Below are 22,686 nucleotides of genomic sequence, written 5' to 3' on the forward strand. Positions count from 1 at the left end.
CCCCAATAGCTACAGCTCTGCCTTAGGATCCAACCAGTGGACACCCCTGAAACACTCTTTTTGGGGGGACTTACAGCAGTCTTAGCCAAGCTTCATCTGAGCTGGGATAAGCTTGCTACTCCAGCATCCTTGCCCAGCTGAGTCACGAGGTCCGCTGCATCCTAAGCTACTCAACCCAGCCGATCTTGCCATAGGATTGCACCCATGTTTTCAGCCATCATTTTGAAGAGCAGTCATTGTTTTTAAAGGGTCTTGTTTACCACTTACGAGTCTGCATAACCCACGAGTTTTATTTCGGGATGCTCTCTGTATAAATGTCTTATCGGCTGTAATCATGTTTACATACATAAAAATTGTAAACCCTGGAATGACACTTTAGCAGCTGACTTAGTCATTATAGCTACTCCATTGCAACATGCTGGGAAGCTAGATATAAATATGAAACACTATAGGGTTCCCCCCCTTTTTTTACAAGCTTTTGTAGAAGACAAAAAATGACACCATCATAGAATTACATAAAAGACTTGACAGGTATTGATTTAAAGCATGATATATCAAATGGTACTGCAAAAAGGATTTCATGGCCATAAATTTTAATGCCTTCCCACTCTGCAATCTCTCTCTAACTTGTCAATAACAACTGTTTGGTTTATAATATTTCCCTTGTTTCTCCATGACACTAACGTCCATTATACACTTGTTTGGGTACACAAGGTGTAACAAAAGGCAACCGAGGCCATAAATCAAATGGCGTTTTATTTTTTTTACTGAGGTCACACATTTAAACAGGTTAAAGCCCTTACATTATATACCATCACTGCAATATACCTTTTTTAAAAAACTAATTGACCAGTATTTCAGGCCTTCTTTCTCACAGTGCTGAACTTTGTCTTTAAATGTATATTTTCTATATTTTGTAATGAACTACTTATATGAAATTCAGTTTCTAAATTTACATTTTGTCTATTACAAGTAAAGCAGAATAAAAACTAAAAACTATGATATATTCACCATAGTCGTAATTTGAAATTTCTCTCAATTTTAGAAAATGACACTTCTTTCTGCAGATAGAACAGATTATTGAATTACACTAATTTATTCAATGTAATTTCTTTTTTAAAATTAGGATTTTTAAAGATGTGAAACTTATGAGAGCATCTCAAGTGCACGTTATGAATATTCAGGTTGCGAAAAGTGAAAATGTAATTAAAAATGAAATATGATGAAGCATCTTGTGGTGTAACTTTCTAAACTATGTGCTGCAGCTACAAAAAGTACCTTATTTGCATAGAATTGATTTCAGTTTTATTTTTATTAGCAAGAATAAAACTGGAAAACATCAAAATTCATTGAACAACACATCGTAGAAATGAAGGCACACATTCTTGCAGTTCTTTTTCTTTACTTTCTTATTCATAGTAATTTCCAGTTTTCATTGAGCTTCTAATTTTGTGTTGCTTAAATGTGCCTCTCCCTGAGCTGCAAAATTTTTAAATGAATTAACAGATTATGACTTTTTGCTAATTGCTTCCCTGGTTTTGTACCAGCTGAAAATGAGCACATTTCAAAACAGTTTTGGGACTTGCACATTAATGTAAAGTACTTCTGCAAAACACACACAACTCATTTATGGCAACTGGAAATTTCTGAAATATTGTTTGCGCCCAAAAATAAGAGTTTGAGTTTAATGCTCAATATAATGAGCCATGTCGTTATAAAATTTTTAATGAGGGCAAATCTATTGACAGTTCTTTGTAAAACCTTTCTAAGAGTCTATTGAAAAAGATTCAGGTGTGGGTGTAAGAATCCATTTTAATGCAACCAAATAAAATATTAGGATACTCATGATATGCAAACATGTATGCAGAAAAGAAAGCTCAACCTGAGTTCTGATTTTGTTGCTATTTTTCTTATTTTGATTTTTTTTTTTTTGAAGCCAAGTCCCTTTCACATGAAGAGGTGTAGCATTTTTTAAAAAGTTACTGTATGATTTCCCCTCTACAATTATTCACTGTTAGAAGAATAAAAATGTTGTAAGGATCTACAGGAATTCCATTTATTAAAGAAATCTATATTTTTCTCATTGAACATCAAATCGTATTACTTGTAATGGGTACTGTCTGTTAAGGCTTTCTTAAACTACAGCACAGCATAGACCAGTTTAATGTAGTTCTAAAAGATTTTTGTTTCTTCTTTTTAGCCTCACTTCCACAAGAAAAGCATTATAGTAGCACAGTACTTATTACTCAGTTTAAAAGATAAACACATGGCGAGGAGAGCACAGAATATCTTAGAGAAACTAATAAAATTGTCAAATGAAAAATTCAAATAAATGTGGATTCCTTTTTATTTAATTTTATTTAACTTTTCTGAGCCAGTAGGATGGGACTGGAATGGGGGTCACATTTTAAAAGACACAAGCCCACAGGGAAACTTCCTCTGTGCAAACCCCACTGGGTGACATGCAACTTCATACAAAAAGACTTCTATTTGATCTCACCACCTTGTTCGCCCAGACCTGTTCTAGAGGATCCATTAGATTTTAGGCAAGGGCAGGGGTTTCACAAGGAATCTGTTCCATCACCGATGTCAATTTCACTGGTGGGCAACAAAGTTGGATTTCACTCACTGGTGATAGCCAAATTCTTGAGCACCTCCCATTCATTTCAATGGGGCTTATGAAGGAGAACTTTTTGGTGGATTATAGCCCATATTTGTAAAGGCGAATTTGACTTGCAGATGGGGCAATCTATAAATTTAATAAATAATAAGTTGGTGCAGAATGTTGCTAAAATGTAAATCCTAACACGAGGACAATTTAGGCTGCAATCCTGTAAACATGAACCTGGGAATATGCCCCACTGGGAATAATGGAACTTAGTCATGTATTAAGATTGCACTGCTAGAGAATAATTATTTGGAAATAGAAAAACGTGCAAACCACATAAAAGCTTTATGCTTTGGTGATAGATCTTATTTCCATCATTTCCCTTTTTAACAGGAATAAGGATCTTCTAAAGTCTGGCTATATCTTTTATACTATGTTTGAATAGCTGGCAGGGAGGAAAAAAAACCCTGAAATGCTAATCACATCTATTTAAAAAAAACAGAGTTGTTATGTCTATTTTTAGCTCATTTAGGGTAAGGAAATGCATAATTTAACAATGAATGGTGTGGTGTTTTTTTTAAAAAAGAACCATCGAAAAATGAGAGTCGGTGCAGTATTTGAAAGCCTCAAGTGATTGGAACATTTTGCTGGAGCATCTGTTAGTAAATGCTTAACTCTGGGGTTATTAATCTTCTTTGTAGGTAAGCAGGTGATTCACCCTAATCAAGTTGCTGTTGTCCAGGAACAGTTCTCACCAAGCCCTGAAAAAATTATGTGGGCAGAAGAACTTATCACAGCATTTGAAGAGCATCAGCGCATAGGGAAGGTAAACCCCTTTTTTCATACTATGTTTCCTTTATATGTAATGTTTCAAATGGAAGAAAATTTAAAAGTGTTTTCAAGTTATCATAAAGGGTACATTACATAACATGTATTATATAGAATATACACTAGCATATATTTACTCAAAAAAATAAGTAACTTGCATTTTGTTGAGAGAAAAGCAGTTTTCTATCAAAACCTATGACTTGTTCATGTTAAATGGCAGTTTCAGTCATGTGTCCTGAGTTTTGCTTCTTGTCGTTCGTCCTTTAAATGATACACCTTAAATTCAGATGCATTCTAACAACATGCCTTTTTCTCTGTGATTTCCCTGATGCATAAGATTTGTTGGAATTAGCTGGGTTCTTCTTTTCATTTGTTTCCAATGCTTTTTATACTACTGTTCAGTATAAAAGTCGTATTGCGTTGCATTTTTGTTTTAGTGGTTTTATTTTTTGTTTTTATCTTGTATACCACTTAAGAGATTCTTTTAAAAAATATTAAGCGGTTTATAAATGCTTTTAAGTAAATAAACAATGTAGATAGTGCACCTAGGGATCTAGTTAGTTTAATCAACTCAAATAATACTATATCTGACTAAGATCTTTTATAAAGGAAAAAAGGAAGAAAAAAACCCCACTAATTCTGTGCCGCTGTATTATTTATTAATTCCTCAGACGGCTTTCATTTCCATCTAACTTCAAGAAAACAATCATGTTTGGGTTTTCTTTGTCTTCTTCCCACCCAACTCCTAAATAGGAGAGACCAATTATTGTTTTTCACACTTTGAGAAACTTCTGGGTGTAAAGCTCATTTGTGAGTCAAGTTTTCCATGCTACAAGACTCCTTACAGAACTGGACATCAGCTGATTGCAAAGTACAGGTGGAAATTTGGAATTATTATTTTTCAGAACTTATTTTTGGACTGGAGGGGTTTTTTTGGATAGAAAAGAAAGCAAATTACTTCTTGAATATGATTGTTCCTAATTTAGTGCATCATTGAGTCTCCTGTTTCCTGCTCTGTGGGTTTCTGCTATGTAAACATTGCGGTGGTGAAGCACAATCTGTCTTCACTTTGTGCCAGTAACACTTAAATTAGGGGTCGCCTGAAGGAAAATTTTATGCTCGTTGCAGCATTGTCGGCTAATTATCTTAAAGGTTATTTGCTATAATGTAGTTTGCCACTTTGGGGGGGGGGAGGGGCAGGGGAAAGTTGCAATTAAATGTGATTCTTCTAGCAAGAGCCAAAATCTGAAATGGTTATCAAGCCAGTGAAGTTTCAGTGTCCAGAAGTGCAGCAGAGAACGTGTGATTCTTTCTGTGCAATTTACACAATATTTAATTGCCAAGGAAACATCTTTAGCAAATCTGAACGCACACAAGAGATATTTGTGTGTGTATATGCGTATGCACTTCTCCGTCCCTTACAAATCCCACTAACGCATAGATTGCATTGCGAAAATATATGGCGATAGTTTCACATGTTTCTATCCTGCTAGTGCGTGCCAAATGACCCATTCCCGCAATATGACTTTGTTTCAGAAATCCACCATATTTCCATTTTATCATCAGACCTGCTCCTTAGGATAAACTGATTGCCATATACCCATAAGGAAGCTTCCCTTCTGTCTTAAGCCATAGTTTATCACATAACTATAACTCTAATGTCAAACCCAGATGCTATATTAAGGTTTATAGAAATATCAATTTGCATAACTTTCGTTTTGATCACCTTATTTCATATGTTTAAAGCCTCTAATGAGTGAAACATTTTTTAAAAAATATATATGCTAACAGCTTTTTAATTTTATTTTTTTGCATTTTCTCTGTACACCTGTTAGCAGCCATCTCTCTATACCCATCTGTGTGTGTACAGTGCCAATAGGGTGTACATATGGCAGCTAACATTTTCCAGGGACTTATGAAGACTACACAGAAAGACAATGTGGGGAGTGATCAAGGGGGCAAAATCTTTATATTTACTGCTTTTGCACTGGGGAGCCATAAACATTTTCCATATGAAAAGCCTTGCTGGGCTATCATTTTATACCACTACACACCTGACATAGAAGAAACTTGCATTGTTTTTCCTAAGTTCTTCCAAAGACTTTTGTACTCACCACCCTAATTGCTTCTTAGATGCAGCAACTCATTTGCAACGATCTTAGAATCAATTGAGGAATGTGGCACGCAGTTAGGGTAGACTGATAGTTCAGAAACACTTTTGCAATGCACACAACCCTGTTTAGCCTGCTGACAATTGAATGCAATTTGTGGAAATACGCAAGTTCTTTGCCACCCCACCTTTAACTCCCAGTATTTATAAATATGACACTGACCATTCACTGTAGGATTAAATTTTGACCTCATCAAAGCGAGTGAGAGCTCTGCCATTGACTTCAGCAAAGACCTGTTCTCAGCCAGTGAGAAGATAGAGGCTGCTGCTTGCTCAACATTTCCTTAAAACATCTTATCAGTGTGTGTATTGCTATATTGAAAAACCTGACACTTAAGAAGAAATCTGGTTACGTATGATTGCTTAATTTTCCAAAAGAACTACTTCTCACAACAGGAGACTTGTGTGGCATGTCCAAAGAAGGCATTAAAATTTTCATCATGATTTGAGCCTCCTGGTCCTGAAAGGTTCTAGTTATGTATTGCTAATATATTACTTTATTTTCCTTACAAGAAAACCAATGCATAGATACCACATTGCCAACAATTCTGCAGTCTCCACCTTATTCCTTCCTGTTCCTTTCACGAAACAAAATCTTTAATTTCAGCAGAGCTAAAATACTGTTCTGGCTTGACACTGTTAAGCTTTCCATGGTGTGTCTGTGTGTTATTAATCAAAACTGAAAGCCTGGAAAAGAAAACCTGAAATGCAAAGGATTAGAGTGACTAGTTTGCTCAGAGATAAATTGCTGGTCTTGAGCCTCTGGGATCACAGTTTGTTGTTAATTGAAAGTTCTTAGTGAACAAAGTTTGATGCCCTCAGTCAACAATAGTTTATATTAACACACAGCAATCGGGTAACACAATTTATCAGAGTTTGGAAAGTACAGAGCAGCCGTTGTTGAAAGAATCCAAGCTACCCTCCTGCCTCTTAGGTGACTGAAAGATTTGGTGTAGTAAGAAGTACTAACGGAAATCAGAAAGAAATTGAGTAAGAAATAAATGGCTATTACAGTAACAGAAGACGACTTACATTATGTTCAGGTAGCAACTTCAGATTTGATGTAAATGGGATTAAAAAAAAATGTTTTTGTTTCTTTGAATGTTGGAAAAATTCAACCCATCATTCAGCCAAACCAGTCAGTTACTTTTAACAAAATATTGAAATGTTTATACACTAATGTATCACTTATGTCTGTGTTTCATTTATAGCTCATATATTTCATTATATCCCATATTCACATAGCTTCCCCCCCATATTGACAGAGATCAATAAACAAACACTATATTTCACCTGTATTATAGTACTAATTTTGCTTAGTTCTCCCTTTTCCTTTTTTTTTAAAGCTCATAAAAACATCACAGTACAAATTCTGTTAAGCTGTAAGCAATACAGTGATAAATATATTCAGAGGTAATATTACTAAGCATTTTAAAGAATTTTATTTGTAATAATTTGTACTGCCTTTCACTATGATAGGAATGCACAATAGAAGTGCAAGAATAATTTTTTAATTAGAAAAGAATATGCAATTATGCTTTTTTTATAAAAAAAAATTGTGTTATTTATGCATGTTCTATTCTGTTTTCATCTTTAATAACCTTTATAACTACACAGACTCATACCCGTTACCTTTTGAAATAAAGTTTTAAAATCTATTTTTGAATCAATTGTCACTCATTTTCAACAGAGAACAGCAATGCGCTCGGGTTGACCAAAAGTTATCATTTGCTAGTCCAGCTAAGAAGGTTTTCATGCAGAAACAGGTTTATATTTTGGGAGCCATAGACGTAAATCAGAGGAACAGTCACATTTATTTATTTTTATTTCATAAAAATTATCAAAGCTGTTTACAAAGAGAGGATGAGCATTCTGATGTTAATCTGAATTTGTACTCCCTTACCTGCATAATATACTAGCAAACTTATTTACACCTGACTAGGGATGGATCAGGGCCATTATTCTGAGGAAGAAAGTCTTAGATATGAATGCAGACCAGGATCCTAAGACCATAGCTGTCAACTGCGAGGAATCCTATTCGGAATAAGGGAATTTCCCTTTTAAAAAAGGGAAACGTTGACAGTTGTGCCTAAGACTCTAACAATCTAAAGTGAAAGTTGGAAAATACGTGGTGACAGAAAAAGCTTAGAAGCAAGGTAGTGTAACTATCATTTGACAAGTAGATTCTGCTCACTTAAACCAAAGTACCTCCAGTAAAATAAAAACCTACAATGGAAATATGTAGGTAACTTTATGACAAATGGTACCATGTCAGTCAAGTAACACACATTTGTTCCTACAGTGAGCCGGACACCAGGAGATATGGGGCAAGTTCTTGAATACTTGGCCAAGTAAGATTTTGTGTGATCACTAAGTAAGGTTTCAGGGCTCCACACAGATCCTTGTCCTTCCCCAAGATTAAAGTTCTCAAACTAAATTATGTAACTGAGTAAAAACAACAGAATACATTATACAAAATAATGCAGATGCAGTAAATGAACTTAATCTGTATAATATATATTGGTTACAGAATCCATCCATTTTAGCTCAAAAACTTGCTTTTTGTTTGGGGTGCACACAGCCTTGGGGCAACTCAGCCACAGAGAAACTGGGTAGCAATGGGCAACAGGCAATCTTATAATCTTAGTTTCCCATCTGTAAAATGGAAATAATTGCCACACTGGTGAGCTATGAAAATTATAAATAAGGGAAATAATAATTATGAACCACTCTGATCCTTACGGATGGAGTTGGTTCTACGTCTTCACAAATAAAATAATACATACGGGAGTCACTGTGGTGTGGGAAGATATATAAAGGATAATCGCTTTATCAGCTGCTAGTTAGAGGGTTGTGCCATACTTCTGGGGGTACATGGAAAGCCAGCCCCACTATTGCTTTCTGTTAAATCTGGGAGAGACAATTGAATACTGAATCCTGTTACCACTTGTGGAGTCATACCCTGACTTGCCACTTTATCATACCTTTCTGCCTTCTTCAGCATGTTCTACATTACCTCTTCTTGACAGAAGACGAGAAAGTAGTTTTTACACAAACACATCCACAGTGAAAGGTGTTTCACACCCGTATCTCCTGGATACTGGTCCAACAATTATATTCATTCATGCAGCTTAACCCTGAGTTCCAGTTCAGATGATACAGTAAGCCAAACCTTGGCTTAGCTCAGGACAGCAAAAAGGACAAGGTAGGAGCAAAGGGACATGGGTGGTGCTGTGGGTTAAACCACAGAGCCTAGGACTTGCCAATCAGAAGGTCGGCGGTTCAAATCCCCGTGACAAGGTGAGCTCCCGTTGCTCAGTCCCTGCTCCTGCCAACCTAGCAGTTCGAAAGCACGTCAAAGTGCAAGTAGATAAATAGGTACCGCTCCGGCGGGAAGGTAAACGGCATTTCTGTGCGCTGCTCTGGTTCGCCAGAAGTGGCTTAGTCATGCTGGCCACATGACCCAGAAGCTGTATGCCGGCTCCCTCAGCCAATAAAGCGAGATGAGCGCCGCAACCCCACAGTCGGCCACGACTGAACCTAATGGTCAGGGGTCCATTTACATTTTTATAGGAGCAAAGTGTTTGCAAGCTTCTCTTCAATGTGGTCTATCCAAGTCAAGGTTCGTTTGCCTACTAGGCTTCAGAGGCTCACAGAAGAATGAAGGGAACTGGTGTGGTGGGACTGAACAAGCCACCATACAACCTTTGCTTGAAACCAACAACCACTTCCATCATACCTGGATGGCTGAATCCAAAATACATGGTTTTCATTGTATTTGGAAAACCTTGTTTCTAAGCTAAAACCATGACCAGGGTACCAGTGATCTACTCTTAAATCCCAGGATGGCCACTGCTCTCCTTATCTCATAATGGACCAGCCACTACTTTCTGAGAAACACTCATCAACAAAGAGAAACACACCCAGGAAACTGAAACCACAATCTGCTTGGTGCCCTATTCTATACAGTAGGGTAATGGGTTAACTGGCCTCAGGTAGCAAAGATTACCATGTGAAACTGCTTTATGCCAGTGAACCCATGGATCCATCTATGCCAGCATTGCTGGCAACAGTCCTCCAAGTTCTCAGCATTTCATAGCGCTGGCTATCTGGCCATTTTAATAGCAATTGAACCTGAGCCCTTCTGCATGCAAACTCATTGAGCCTAAATACGGAGGAACCATGCAAAATGTATTCACCCTGATATTGTTTCCCTCTATCCCTCCCTTGCCTCCAAACTTGGATCCCTGAAGGACTGGAGAAATATCAAGGGTGTGGGGGTGGAAATGTGTATTTCACACTCTGCTCATGGCGGCAGGCTGAGCTGCTGAGCATGATAGGATATAGATTTGGCTTGCAGCAAGAGCGCTGGAAAAGCATACCTTCCAAACCTTAAATATCTGGTGTGTTTTTCCCCCCAGTGCTCACAGGTACAATGGTGCTCAGCTGCCTTCTTTCTTTCTTCCTCCAATGCAGGGTGTAACAAAAGAACTAATGTTCTGGCCAGATGGCCTTCTTCGGGGCATACTGAGAGCACTCAAAGGAAAGCAATACAGCCTAAATATCATTTCAGCTAATTTAAGTGGCAGCAATCCTGCGTTGTTTTTTTCATTTCACTGTATTTGGCATGGGTTTCGCTAGAATTAAGCGCCCGCGCCTGCCACAAAGCTTTATCGGCCGAAAATTGCAACGTTTTGTTCACATTCGGTTTTGTGGTTCAGAAGATGACTCTGAAGCTAGAGGAGACTCAGAATGGCTTACAAAGACATTTGTCCTGCCTGTCACTACTTTAGCCTTATTTCCTTGAACCCCATCCCTATCTCAGCCCCCCTGGAATAACACTATCAATAGTTTAAATTTTGGGGACTGGGATCCTTAAGATGTATACCTATTTCCTATATATTTATACCACCTTGAGAAGATAAAAACCACCTCAATGAGGGTTACAAAATAAAACAGTAGCTGAGATCCAGAAGTATACATGAGAGGCAGTGTTACTGCAGGACAGGGTTAGAACAAAACCATTGGCGGTCTGCATTGAGCTCGAATCCCACCCTCAACTGCTAACTTCCTACCCCTGTTACATTCATAATTTAGGTGCACACGTGTGAATAAAAACAGTCCAGTTATGGGAAACTAATATTGATGTTCAGATTCTGTGCACTGCCTATACTGGCACCTCTTCAAAAAGAGCATGCCCTATATGCTTTCATTGGGTCTCTGGCCTGGATTAGGGATGGGGGCGCTGAACCCCTCCGGGTGGCCTCCCTCGTCCCTGGCCATCGGCCATGCTGGCTGGAGCTGATGCCCAACAACGACTGAAGGACCAGTTCCCCCACCTAAAGCCAGTTGGCTTTAAGGTAGGATTATGTAAATAAGCAATAATGTTTAGAATCTCAAGCTTCAAAACCTTGAGTCATTCATAGATCAATTTATGTTAAACAGAAGTTCAGGGTGGAGTTCCTAGAAGCAGTTTAATCACTTATAGGAGATCCCTAATAAACACAAATTACAATCCGTGTATTTTGCTAGTTTCTCTTATGGAATTTGTAGAAACTCCCTGAGTTCAGTTCCTAGAAGCATTATTTCCACCTAATTCCCTTCTCCGTGCTAATCTTATGCTTTTTGCCCTGAAATCCATATCATGTACCACCATTGATACTCCTATTATGCCAATGTAAAAATATAACATCTTTTTGATTTTGTACAATACTGCTCCCTTTATCGAAATCTGGCTTTTTGTAGGAACCTTTTCACCATTCAATGTGTCCCAGATGTAGTATTGGTTCAGCCATGATCAGTGGCACTTGAATGCCCTTTGGGCAGCCTGCAGTTATGATTAAATACATTTGTGCTTAGAACCCAACAGCAGCACCCATGATCCCAGTCTTTTATCTCAAATGGTAGCATTTCAATTTTGGTAGAATCTACCAAGGAAAGTGCCCAAAAGGCCCAAGCGGACAATGTCACTGGCACTTAGTTTACAGTCGTACCTCCGTTTATGTAACCCTCTGTTTAAGTAACCTTTGGGATGCACGCACGGCAAACCCAGAAGTATTTTACCGGGGTTCGCCCCACGCGCATGTGCAGAAGCGGTCTGCAATTGCACAGAAGCGGTCCTCAGGTTGCGGAAACCTTGGGATCTGACCAGACCTCCGGAACGGATCCCATCTGCAACCGGAGGTACCACTGTACTTACAAATGTCTATCCCACTTCTCAAAATGTAGGTCTCAAAAGCGGTTTGCAACACTAAAATATATAGCTAAGTCCATACAGCATGAAACTCTTAATCTCAGGGTGGTGGGTTTGAGCCTCATGTTGGGCCAAAAGATTCCTGCATTGCAGAGTTAGACTAGATGATCCTCGTGGTCTCTTCCAACTGTACAATTATATGATTCTTATTATATTTAATAGGACTTACTTCTGAGTAGATAGTCATAGGATTGCACTGTAAATAAATTTAATTGAGTTTGCTGCAGGAAACAAAACTTAAAACATTATTGACTCAACCTTCTCAATACTGCAGATCAATGCTAGGAAAATATATTTCCTACTCTCTTATTAGGATTTTTAGTGATTTCCGCCCCCCAGCAAACTTATCTAAACCCACCAGAAAACCGAACATGTATGCACTTTAACCCTCATTTGATTTCCTTGATGTTTTCTACACTACAGTTTCCTCCTTTAGGTTTCCAACCTATTATTTTAGTAATATGGTTCCAGGAGTGCAGTTTGCTTAAATTGGTGCTTTCTAAAACGGCAGATACTACTGGGATCAAGTTTTCACTGTTACATTGCATGTGAATTCTTGCAACGTTCCCCACTACCACCCACAAAAAAGAAAAACAAAACAGTCTCAGCTACTGAAGTGAGGATTTACAGCAAAATTTCCAGTTGTACTTATGAGGGCAAGATTTAGCCGTCTTGAACGTACAATGCCTAGAAAGGCAGAGATAAATAATAATGAATAATGATTGTTCTTCCTATCTGTAGATCTGTGCATTGTTCTGAAGGTGTGTGCAACTAAAAATCTATTTTATAATATTTTGTTTCAGGCTAACTTTTTGTTGTAGTAATCCAGCTAGGCTTAAGGATTTATTTGTATTTCTTTGTATTCAAACAAGAATGTTAAATAATGATAAAAATCCAGTAAGAGAGAGGAAAGGAAAGAAGAGAGAGATATGATGATCCTCATGGTCCCTTTCCAACTCTACAGTTCTATGATTTTATGTCTTAATATAGCAGTAATAAATGATTATTGCATACTAAATGATAATTGTGATCTACAAAAAATGTGCACTTGGGAAAAAATAAAATAAACTTCAAAACATCTTGCATTAAATAGTCATTTGGATAAAGTGAATTACGTTCAGTTGTGCTGTTTTTCATAATTTTTATTTTTTATTGTGCACCCATTTTAGGAAATTGTAGGTTATCCATCTGCATTAGCCATTTGGCTTTTCTAAGCAGTTTGGAAACCCATGCTATGCCACTGATGTGCCTTAGCCCTGTGCCTTTTCAAAACAGTAGGGTATTGCAGAGGGTTGGGTTGGATTAGATCGGTAATGGCCAAACTTGGCCCTCCAGCTGTTTTGGGACTACAATTCCCATTATCCCTGACCACTGGTCCTGTTAGCTAGGGACGATGGGAGTTGTAGTCCCAAAACAGCTGGAGGGCCAAGTTTGGCCATCACTGGATTAGATGATCCTTTTAGTCCCTTCCAACTCTACAATTCCATGATTCACAAGATGTGGCTTGTTTCCTTTTCCAACTGTGGCAAAACTTTTTCTCTTACATTGAGAAAGAGATCAGCATTATCAATGAACCACACTCATAGCTATTTATAGAAAGAAGCCGACTGAAATCCAACCAGAGTTTTCTATGCTTGAACTCATTTGGGAGCCCACAATCTAAATTTAGCCATTCGCAAGGCCTGGTATGTACAATGGCAACATATTGGGCAGGGAAGATTCACTGTATACCAATCTAGAAATTTCACCAGGTTCATAAATATTAGACAAACCCCCAAACACCCTTCTAAAACAGAAACAGGGAACCCAAGACTCTTCAGATGATGTTGGACAGCCCCAGCCAACATGGCCAATGGCCAAGGATGATGGGAGTTGCAGTCCAGTAACACCTCAAGAGCAACACATTCCCCACGCCTGCCCTGTAATTGCTGAGTTGCAGGTAATCAGTAATGTTAATACAACAGGTAACCAGCAAACCAGTTTGAAAATCGCAAATTGGCAGCAACAACACTGCGCCTTGGAACAGAGTACCAAGTCCCCTTATTCCTGCCGGTTCCAATCCCGCGGCAGATTTTTGCATGGCAACACAGCTTCGCCAGCCTTCTAACTAGTTCAAAGTTCTGTTGCTGGAGAAAATGCTCCCTGTGGGTAGCAGTAGTATATTATTAAACGTCACTTTCCCAATTGGTAAAGACAGGTACTTTGCCGCAGGAGGGGAGAGAATTGCCAGGACACCTTAACGCTGGCATGGGCTAGACATCATCTGTGATAATTGCGAGCTACTGTTCTCGTTCACCCATCTCAGCTCAGTTTTTCCTGGGGAGTATGAAGGGAGAGCTCCCTGACTCGGGGGTCCAGGCCAGCAGTGTGCTCTTTGCTTCCCCCTCTTCAAGAAAGGGACAGGATCAATTATATGAGTCCTCCAACCCCCAGTTCCACCACCCCATCCCAAAAGCCAGTGTCTTTCATCCTATGGGTCATTTCTGACTCTGGCTCGGAGGTAAATATATGTCTTTTTCTACGCACAGTGGTTTTTTGTTTTGGTCTTTCACACGCTCACATCTTTTGTTTGTTTTTCGTACATTTCCCTTTTATTATTGTCAGTGCCTCTTGGCTTTTTTTCTAAAGCCAGCAGAAGACCACGCGGTTTGATTCATGTGGGATCTAATGATTCTTGTCTTGCGGCAATGTATGAAAAGCTAACCCAAGCCTGCAATTTTCCTTTCCCAAGGTCCCTTTTAAGATGCTGATGGTCTGGCATTTGGTATTTTCTTTCTGTTTCTCCTTTTTTCTTTTTCCAGGGTGCCTTCACTTTCCGCGGCAGCATGATAGACATGCCATTACTGAAGCAAGCCCAGAACATTGTTAGTCTTGCCACAGCCATTCAGAAAAAATGATCTGCTAAATGAAGCTTCCCCCTAGAGAGGCTCCAGGAGCGATTTGAAGGCGGATAATATGATAACTGGGAGGAAGAAAAATGCAACCGTTCACACTTCGACAAAACACTGTTTACCTGCCCTTGAACATTGCCATATATTTTTCTTCCTTGTCATGGACCATATATTGGAAAGATCAGAGCCCTTTTCCCATTGTACTCACTTGTTAAGACTCGGCTGAAAACAGAGATTGACTTGTGTGGGGAACGGATCCATTAAAAACAACAACCAATGAAATTGGTGCAGAAACCCAAGTGTGATTAATTTTTTACTGTAAGATTTCCAGGCGAAGGGGAATGATGAGCGGCAAAAAAAAAAAAAAAAAGAGGGCAGAGTTCTCATACCCTTTACAATCGTACCTTGGATCCCAAACGCCTTGCGACTCAAATGTTTCAGCTCCTGAATGCCACAAACCCAGAAGTGAGTGTTCCGGCTTGCAAATGTTCTTTGGAAGCCAAACGTCCGATGTGGCTTCTGATTGGGTGTAGGAAGCTCCTGCAGCCAATCAGAAGCAGCATCTCGGTTGTCAAACGTTTTTGGAACGGATTCCGTTCGACAACCGAGGTACGACTGTATAGGCATAGAAGGGGGAAGTAGAGTTTGTCATACAAAAGAGAAAACCAATCCCTCCAAAAAGTCCTTCTTCTGTACAACAGTGGCAGCAATCCTGTACACCAGGGGTAGGGAACCTGTGGCCCGCCAGATGATGTGGAACTACAAATCCCATCATCCCATGCTGGGTAGGGATGAGAAGAGTTAGTTGGAGTCCCAACAACATCTGGGAGGGTCACAGGTTCTGCACCTCATTCTACACTCCCTTATCTGGGAGTGAGTTTATTATTTGTACCCCACCCATCTGACTGGTTTGCCCCAGCCAATGTGGGCAGCTTCCAATATAGAGGATAAGAAAACATTAAACATTAAGAACTTCTCTATATAGTGCTGCCTTCTAAAAGTTGTATAGTTACCGTATTTATCTCCTTGACATTGGATGGGAGGGTGTTCCACAGGGTAGACGTCACTAATGAGAAGACCCTCTGCCTGCTTCCCTGTAACTTCACTTCTCGCAGTGAGGGAACCACCACTAGACATGTACTGTATAGGACTGCAGTGTATGAAAACTACAAGAGTTCTGTTTTCCTTTGCAGCCAATCACTCCAGTGGAAAACAGCAATACATTTGGCCACAGCAGCACTTATCAGAAGGAAACCAGGACCTAAGTACATAGAAATAGTGATCTGAGCTCTCGGGGTGCTGGTCTGTATGCAACCAGAACGGCCCCATCCACATATAAGAGGGAGGCATTAGCAGGTTTGGGGGGACTTGGTTTGCAGCAGTAGTTTAAAACTTACGGGGGGAAAGCAGCCAGGGGGTGGGGAGAAACCAAATGAAAATTGAGCATGCTCAGTGGGTCACGGAATGCTGACAGTTTGTTGCAGCAGGGAGGACAGAAAACAGGATGCTAGGGGGCTGCAGAATGGAATGGAGTATCCTGGGGAAAGGAATGGCTCGCTGGAACCCTGAAGAGGAGCAGTCCACGCTGCAACATTTTGCAGTTTCCTTCATAGATTCCTTTGAAGCCATGGTAAGCTGTTTCCCAACTCCAGCCCAAGTGGACTCCTGCAATCTCTTTAAAAGTTGCAAAGGGGGGAATTCAGAGAGGGAGGCCATATTTATAGAAGTTCCACACTGCAACTTTTGAAGGTAGAGGAATCCACTAGGTTTCTGCCCTCCATAGTTCTTCCCAATTTAAGTCACTTAAATCTGAAGGCCCGTTGCCTGTTGGATTAATCCAAAATAAACCACCACTTGCTTCTGTAATGATCACCACTAATGGATTTGATTCACCATCCGTGCAATTAAGACCAAGCGTGCAAACTCAAATCCACTTAATATGGATTAGCTAACCCCTTCAGAAGCCTGCAACCAACCCCCTTTGCCTCTAATCCTTCCCGATGATGGGTGCGTCACGAATGTTGCTTTACTGGAGATGCATCACAAGGGAGCTAGAGCGGAATTAGCGTTGCCCACGACAGTGCTTTTGAGTCAGGAACAGTGTTAGAAGCTCAGATATGTGAGTTAGGCACCAAATGGCTCTTTAAACCAAGGTTACAGTCGCCAAAATGGAATATCTAGTTGCCATTTTGGGGGTAAGACAGTTCTAAAGTCTTATTTTTCAAATGATGGACTGACTGATTGATTCTCAGTTAAACATTCAGAGGACTACCTTGAGCTAGGTTAAGAACTTGGAGAACTTAAAGAAAAGTCACTTTATCCAGGCACAGTCCACAAAGATATTGGCTTATTCCTACCAATCTTTCTTAATGGTGAAAAGGATCATTCATAACATAAGAATATTATTCACATCTGTGAGCAGGGCAGTGGGGTGAGGTAAGTGAAGACAAGCTACAACTACTAACTATAAGCTTTTCACTGTTCCTGCTCAGGCTGCACAGAAAAAGCATTTTGGTTCCAGAAATTCATTCCAATCATGCAGATAGAATATAATTGATAGAATTCCAAAGAATTGGGTATTAGTGTGTGAAAACAGTCCAGACCCAATGATCCCCAGGCATGCACCTCCAGAAGATGGAGGTATCAGGTGCTATCCTGGCGCCCAGACATCTTCACTTGGTCTCAAGTGGCCAATAGCCAGGTTCAAAATGCATCTGGTGCCTGGCTAATTTTGAACACTCAGACCTGGAAGCAGCACATTTTCACCATTCTGCCGCGACAGACACACATTAAGCAATTCGAATCATTGCATGATCCGTACATGGCAAGCAATTCGCTCTCTAATAATGTACATGGGAAAAGGTTTTTAAAATCAGCCTTTAAAGATAACTATTCTGCCCGTTAAGTCAAACCATCAGGTTTCCCTCAACATCTCCTGCTTTTTTTTCACAATTCCCGCAAAAGTAAAGAGCCGCTGAATCTCAAAAGTTCCAATGGTTGGTAGGCACTTTTTCCTAGCTTTCTGAAAACTAGGGCTCAGTAGCATTTTCCAAACTTTCATGCCACTTAAGCCCCTCCAGATAGCCAGACTGCAGTACCTCCCAAACCTTGTGGGGAAACAGTTCTTTGGTCTGCTTTTCCATTAAAGTTTATTGGCAAGGGCAGATTCCGAAATGCATAAACAATTGGGAGTAGAGAACTATGGGTGGTAATTGCTCAATATTGATTAATCCATGGTAGCAGTGCGTGACCTTGTGTATGTACTCAGAAACATTTTGTGGAAAGAGAGATTAAAGATCCAGAAGCATAACACATGAGACTGCCTGACTACTATCAGATCCTTGATCCACCTCGGCTGGGAGTAGGGAACCTGTGGCCTGCAGATATTGTGGTGCTCCAGCTCCCATCAGCCCCCAACATGGCCAGTGGGTCAGGGACGATGTGCGTTACAGGCCAGCAACATCTGGAGTGCCAGGTGTTTCCCATCCTGAATCTAGCCCAGTAGTATGTGCTCTCACAGGTAGTACCTTCAGCCTGGGGCAGAACTCCATCCCAGCCCTGCTACCAGATTTAACAGAGCTGAAACTGAGGAGCATTTCAAACAATGGACTGCCTGTGATTGATTCACGGTTAAACATCTGGCTAGTTCAGAGGACAACCTTGAGCTAGGTCATGGGCAGCTGTCTTCCTCCAAATCAAGTACTGTATTTTTCGCTCTATAAGACGCACCAGACCATAAGACGCACCTAGTTTTTGGAGGAGGAAAATAAGAAAAAAAATATTCTGAATTCCAGAAGTCAGAACAGCAAGAGGGATCACTGCGCAGCGAAAGCAGCAATCCCTCTTGCTGTTCCTGGCTTCTGGGATAGCTGCGCAGCCTGCATTCGCTCCATAAGATGCACACACATTTCCCCTTACTTTTTAGGAGAGAAATAGTGAGTCTTATAGAGCAAAAAATACGGTATATAAAAATAATTAACCAAACACATTGCAGGTAGCTTGGTTCTGCCCCACCCCCCAACATGAATCCTGTCTACGCCCATGAGCTAGGTTATGATCTTTGAGAACTTAAAGGAGAAAAGTAATGATCCAGGGACAGTCCACATATATATTGGCCTACTCCGACCTCTTTCTTAATGGTGATTGCTCCTGCTCAGGCTACACAGAAAAAGCAATTTGGTACCAGAACTTCATTCTGATTACGCAGATAAAATATAACAGATAGAATTCTACAGGATGGAGTACTGGTGTGTGAACACTGGACTGTGTTCCAAGGATCCCCAGGTGGTGAATATGTCAGGCACCATCCTGGTACCCAGGCATCTTCACTTGGTTGCAAGTGGTTGAAAGCCAGGTGCAAAATGCGTCTGGCTAATTTTGAACACTGAACGTGACACAAAGGCTGGCAACATCAACTCTGCCCTTGCAGATGACTGCAGTGCCTGGAGACTGGCAAGTCGAGCATCCATATCAGTGACCAGAGGAGGAATGACCACTGGGAGGAGTGCAGAGAGAAGAAAGACCATGGTGCATCTGCAGCAGCACAACCGGACGCCTTCATCTGCCCCAGCTGTGACAAAACATGTCTCTCCCATGTCGGTCTCTACCATCCAACAGCCTGATTCCACCCGCAAAGGCGCACTCCTCCATTGCCTCCCAAGACAGATCACCACCACCACCAGAGCTCCCCTCCAATGCCAGATAGAACCAGGCCAAGAGTTCAAGGCCAGCCCAAGGCATTTTGCTACCGCAGTCAGAGCCCAAACACACCTTTGCTAGGACCAACACTTTTAAACAGACTCGCTAGGCCATTCATGCACCAGTTACTGCCTTCATCTAGCCCCACTCTAACGGGCTTGTCTGAAGCATGTCACCTTGCCTTGCTGCTTGGCCAGACAACCCACGCAAGAGCCCAACTATGACGCCGGGGCAGGGAACCTTCTCCAACCCATGGCCACTTTCCCTTGTAGGCAACCTTCCAGAGACCACAGGGCAGTGGTGGGCGGGGAAAGTAAAAGTGGGTGGAGCCACAAATGCTAATTTATTCACACCTTCCTCTCTAGCCTCCATCCAGGCTATCTTTAATGCAGTCAAGAGTCCTCTTTTAAGAGCATTTGAGCTGGAGGCGTTGACAGACCTTTGCTTCTCTAAGCATCATCTAAATAAAAAGGGGGCAAGTTCAAAGTGTTTTACGGTCAGACCTATTTAAAGTCAGAAGCTTAAACACGCTCACTAAGAAGAAAACCCCACTGTCTTTAGTAGTAATGATTAATGAGTAAACAAGATTGCAGGGGGTTGGACTAGATGACCCTAGGGGTCCTTTTTCAATTCTACAATTTTAGGATTAAAATAGTGTTGTGGCTGGGACCCTGAACTTGCTCCAGTACTCAGATTATCTCTTATATCCTTCCCAGAGTTGTAGGTGGATGGGTTTGGAGATTTGAACCTGGGGACTTTTGGGTGTAAAAGCAAATGGTCCACTGCTGACCTAAGACCTTCCCCTAAAACAGTAGAAACTCAGGAAGCAGGCTACCATTGTATCCACTAACTGGCAGCAACTCCCTCCAGGTTTTCAGTCTTTCTCACCTGGAGATGAACCCTGGGAGCTGCCACACCTTCTCCCCAATAAAGCAACCATCGTTTCTTCCCCCATAGAGGGAATGTGATCTCAAGCACGTGGGAAAGGGCTGTTGACTTACCCGCGAGGCATCCTCGCTGTCCCACCCCTGGGTGCCCCGCCTCCAGCTTGCTTGGGGAGAGGGTGGAGCTGGTGGATCTTCTCGTCGGGGCCCGAGGAGGCTCGTTTGCATGACAGTGGCGATTCTGCAGCGGGTCATCTGGGCTGTGCGGCTAACGGGCTTAGCCTGGGCTGTTTGGGAGAGGTTAACCCAGCTTGTAGGGAGGGTAAATAAACAGAACAAGCCGCCTTTGTCCTCTATTCAGGCCGGCCTCTCCTCCCGAAGGCGAGCCGCATTGAAGGCGCAGAGATCAGCTTGTGGCTGCCAGGGGGACTCCCGAGGAAGTTGCGAGCGCCAACAATCAGCCAGTTTGTTTCTCCTCCTCATTAAATCATCGCCTTTTGTGCGGGGGCCCCGCAAAGAGTGTTCCTTAAGAAATTAGCAGAATGCGGAGTTGCAAACCGGGCCCCAACCTTTTCATGACCTACAAGCTGCGCTTAAGACGGGCGCTCCGGGAAAGCTGCTCTGTTTGCTTAAACGGGTAAATAGAAAACACTTGCGGGGGGAGGAGTCATTGAGCCTGTCGACTGATTAAATTTAAAGTGGCTCCCCCGCCCTAAAAACACACACACGCACACGTGTTAGGGAAACAACGCTGAATGTGAGCACCATGAACCTGTTCTTAGTTATCTGCAGTTGAATGTTCCTGGGCATGCACAGAGCGCCTTCAGCTCTGAGTGGCCAATCCCTAGAGACATTTAGCGTAAAAGGTGGGGCTTTAACGAAGGAGGGTGTAGCCTTCCAAAGGACGTCGGCCACATCGCCTCCTTTCCTCCCCCCGCTTTAAAAACCGGCTGTTTTTAAAAGTCTCGATCTTATGAACGCTTAGGGGTAAGTCCCACTGAAGTGGAAGGGGCGTCCTTTCGAGTAACCTCTTGTAAAATATGCTGCACCAGCGTTGGCCTACTAGCAAGGAGGAAACTGAGAGCAGAGGAGAACCAGCCATCCCGGTGCCAGAAATAAAGGCGGCTGGGGAAAGGGAAATGAAGAAGGGGGGCTGATCTGGATGATCCTAACGAACGATTTGCAAGAAGAAGGGGAAAAAAAGGCACCGACTAGGCATGGTTTCCCAAATTTGGGTCGCAAGCTGCTTTTGGACTACAACTCCCATCATCCCTAGCTAGCAAGACCAGGGATGATGGGAATTGTAGTCCAAAAGCAGCTGGCGACCCAAGTTTGGGAACCCCTGGACCAGGGCAATGTCTCCCACTAGTTTGTGAGGCCGCTCCTGCGTCCTGCCTAAGCCCTTGTTGGACGCAATCCAAGATGGCGCCGCAAGCCCTTGCCAGAGTTTAACTAGTCTTTATTAAAGTGTCCGAAATACGGTTCCACCTTTCCTTCTCTTTTTCTCTCACACGCGCATGAGGAAAGACAATTCTCCACAGAATCGGAGGGTCGCCATTAATCCTGACCACGCGGGTCCTTGTGGCAGAGCAGCGAGGAGATAAATGTTTTGTCTGGGTTGCAGAGTTTATTATTATTATTATAGGGTTTTGTGGCCATGATAATTTGGGCTCCTCCACCTCAACCATGGACTGACTGGCTTGCTAAGTTACCGAGCTAAGCAGTTAATTCCTGCCTGCCCCCTTGGCTCTGGCGTCGTTGTTTTGGCCGTGTCTTCTCAAAGGCGTTCGCGCCTTCAGGGGGGGGGGAAAGGAGGTGGCGTCGTCGACTCAAGCGCAGCAAGGCGCCTACCGGGCGAAAGGGCCAAAACGCGCGCCAAGGCCTCAATAAGTCCCGACAAACTTTGCCGAAGGTTATTTTGAGGCGAGGAGAGCGAGCTCTGCACCAGCCGGAGGAAAAAAAATATATTATACAGACCCGGTCCAATCCCGGGGTGTCGCCTCCTTCCCTGGGCAAGTGATGCGCCCCATTTGGCACCCAGGTGTTTTTGAGTAGATTCCTCCAGTCCAGATTCAGAGAGGGTTGGGATTGGCTGCTGTTCCTTTGTCGACTGAAGGACAGCAAATCATGTAAGTTTGCAGTGGTGGAATGTGTGGATGGGCCAACCCAAGTTCACACGAAAATTTTACTGGCTTAACACGTTTCTCGCGTTTACCCAAGTGGTGGTGTGTCCCACGTCGCTCCAATTACAAAAGTAACGTCACGTGCTCTTCTTCATCTTCAGTAATGGGCTGCTTTCTTGGTACAGAGGATCTGCAGTGTGCAGGAACCCCCCTGAAAAAAAGTCGTTTTCA

General features: G+C 41.8%; 1 protein-coding gene and 1 long non-coding RNA gene across 3 annotated transcripts in view; one reads left to right on the plus strand and one right to left on the minus strand.

The window, feature by feature from the left end:
• The window catches only part of CLYBL (citramalyl-CoA lyase), a 195,867-nt gene extending 180,823 nt beyond the window's left edge, over positions 1–15,044 (plus strand). For both annotated transcript variants that reach the window (XM_083610973.1, XM_083610974.1), the window contains exons 7-8: positions 3,310–3,434; positions 14,661–15,044. In XM_083610973.1, coding sequence (XP_083467099.1) covers positions 3,310–3,434; positions 14,661–14,756 — 221 coding nt within the window. In that variant the 3' untranslated portion in view covers positions 14,757–15,044. The remainder of the gene's footprint in view (positions 1–3,309; positions 3,435–14,660) is intronic.
• LOC310761287 overlaps positions 1–21,431 on the minus strand; it is a 30,777-nt gene extending 9,346 nt beyond the window's left edge. The window contains exons 1-2 of the long non-coding RNA XR_014547328.1: positions 20,450–21,431; positions 19,802–19,908 (exon numbers count right to left, since the gene is read on the minus strand). This is a non-coding gene — a long non-coding RNA (uncharacterized lncRNA). The remainder of the gene's footprint in view (positions 1–19,801; positions 19,909–20,449) is intronic.
• Positions 21,432–22,686: the final 1,255 nt, after the last annotated feature.

Source organism: Podarcis filfolensis (genome assembly GCF_964270895.1).
Source record: "Podarcis filfolensis genome assembly, chromosome: 4".
NCBI classification, from domain to species: Eukaryota; Metazoa; Chordata; class Lepidosauria; order Squamata; family Lacertidae; genus Podarcis; species Podarcis filfolensis.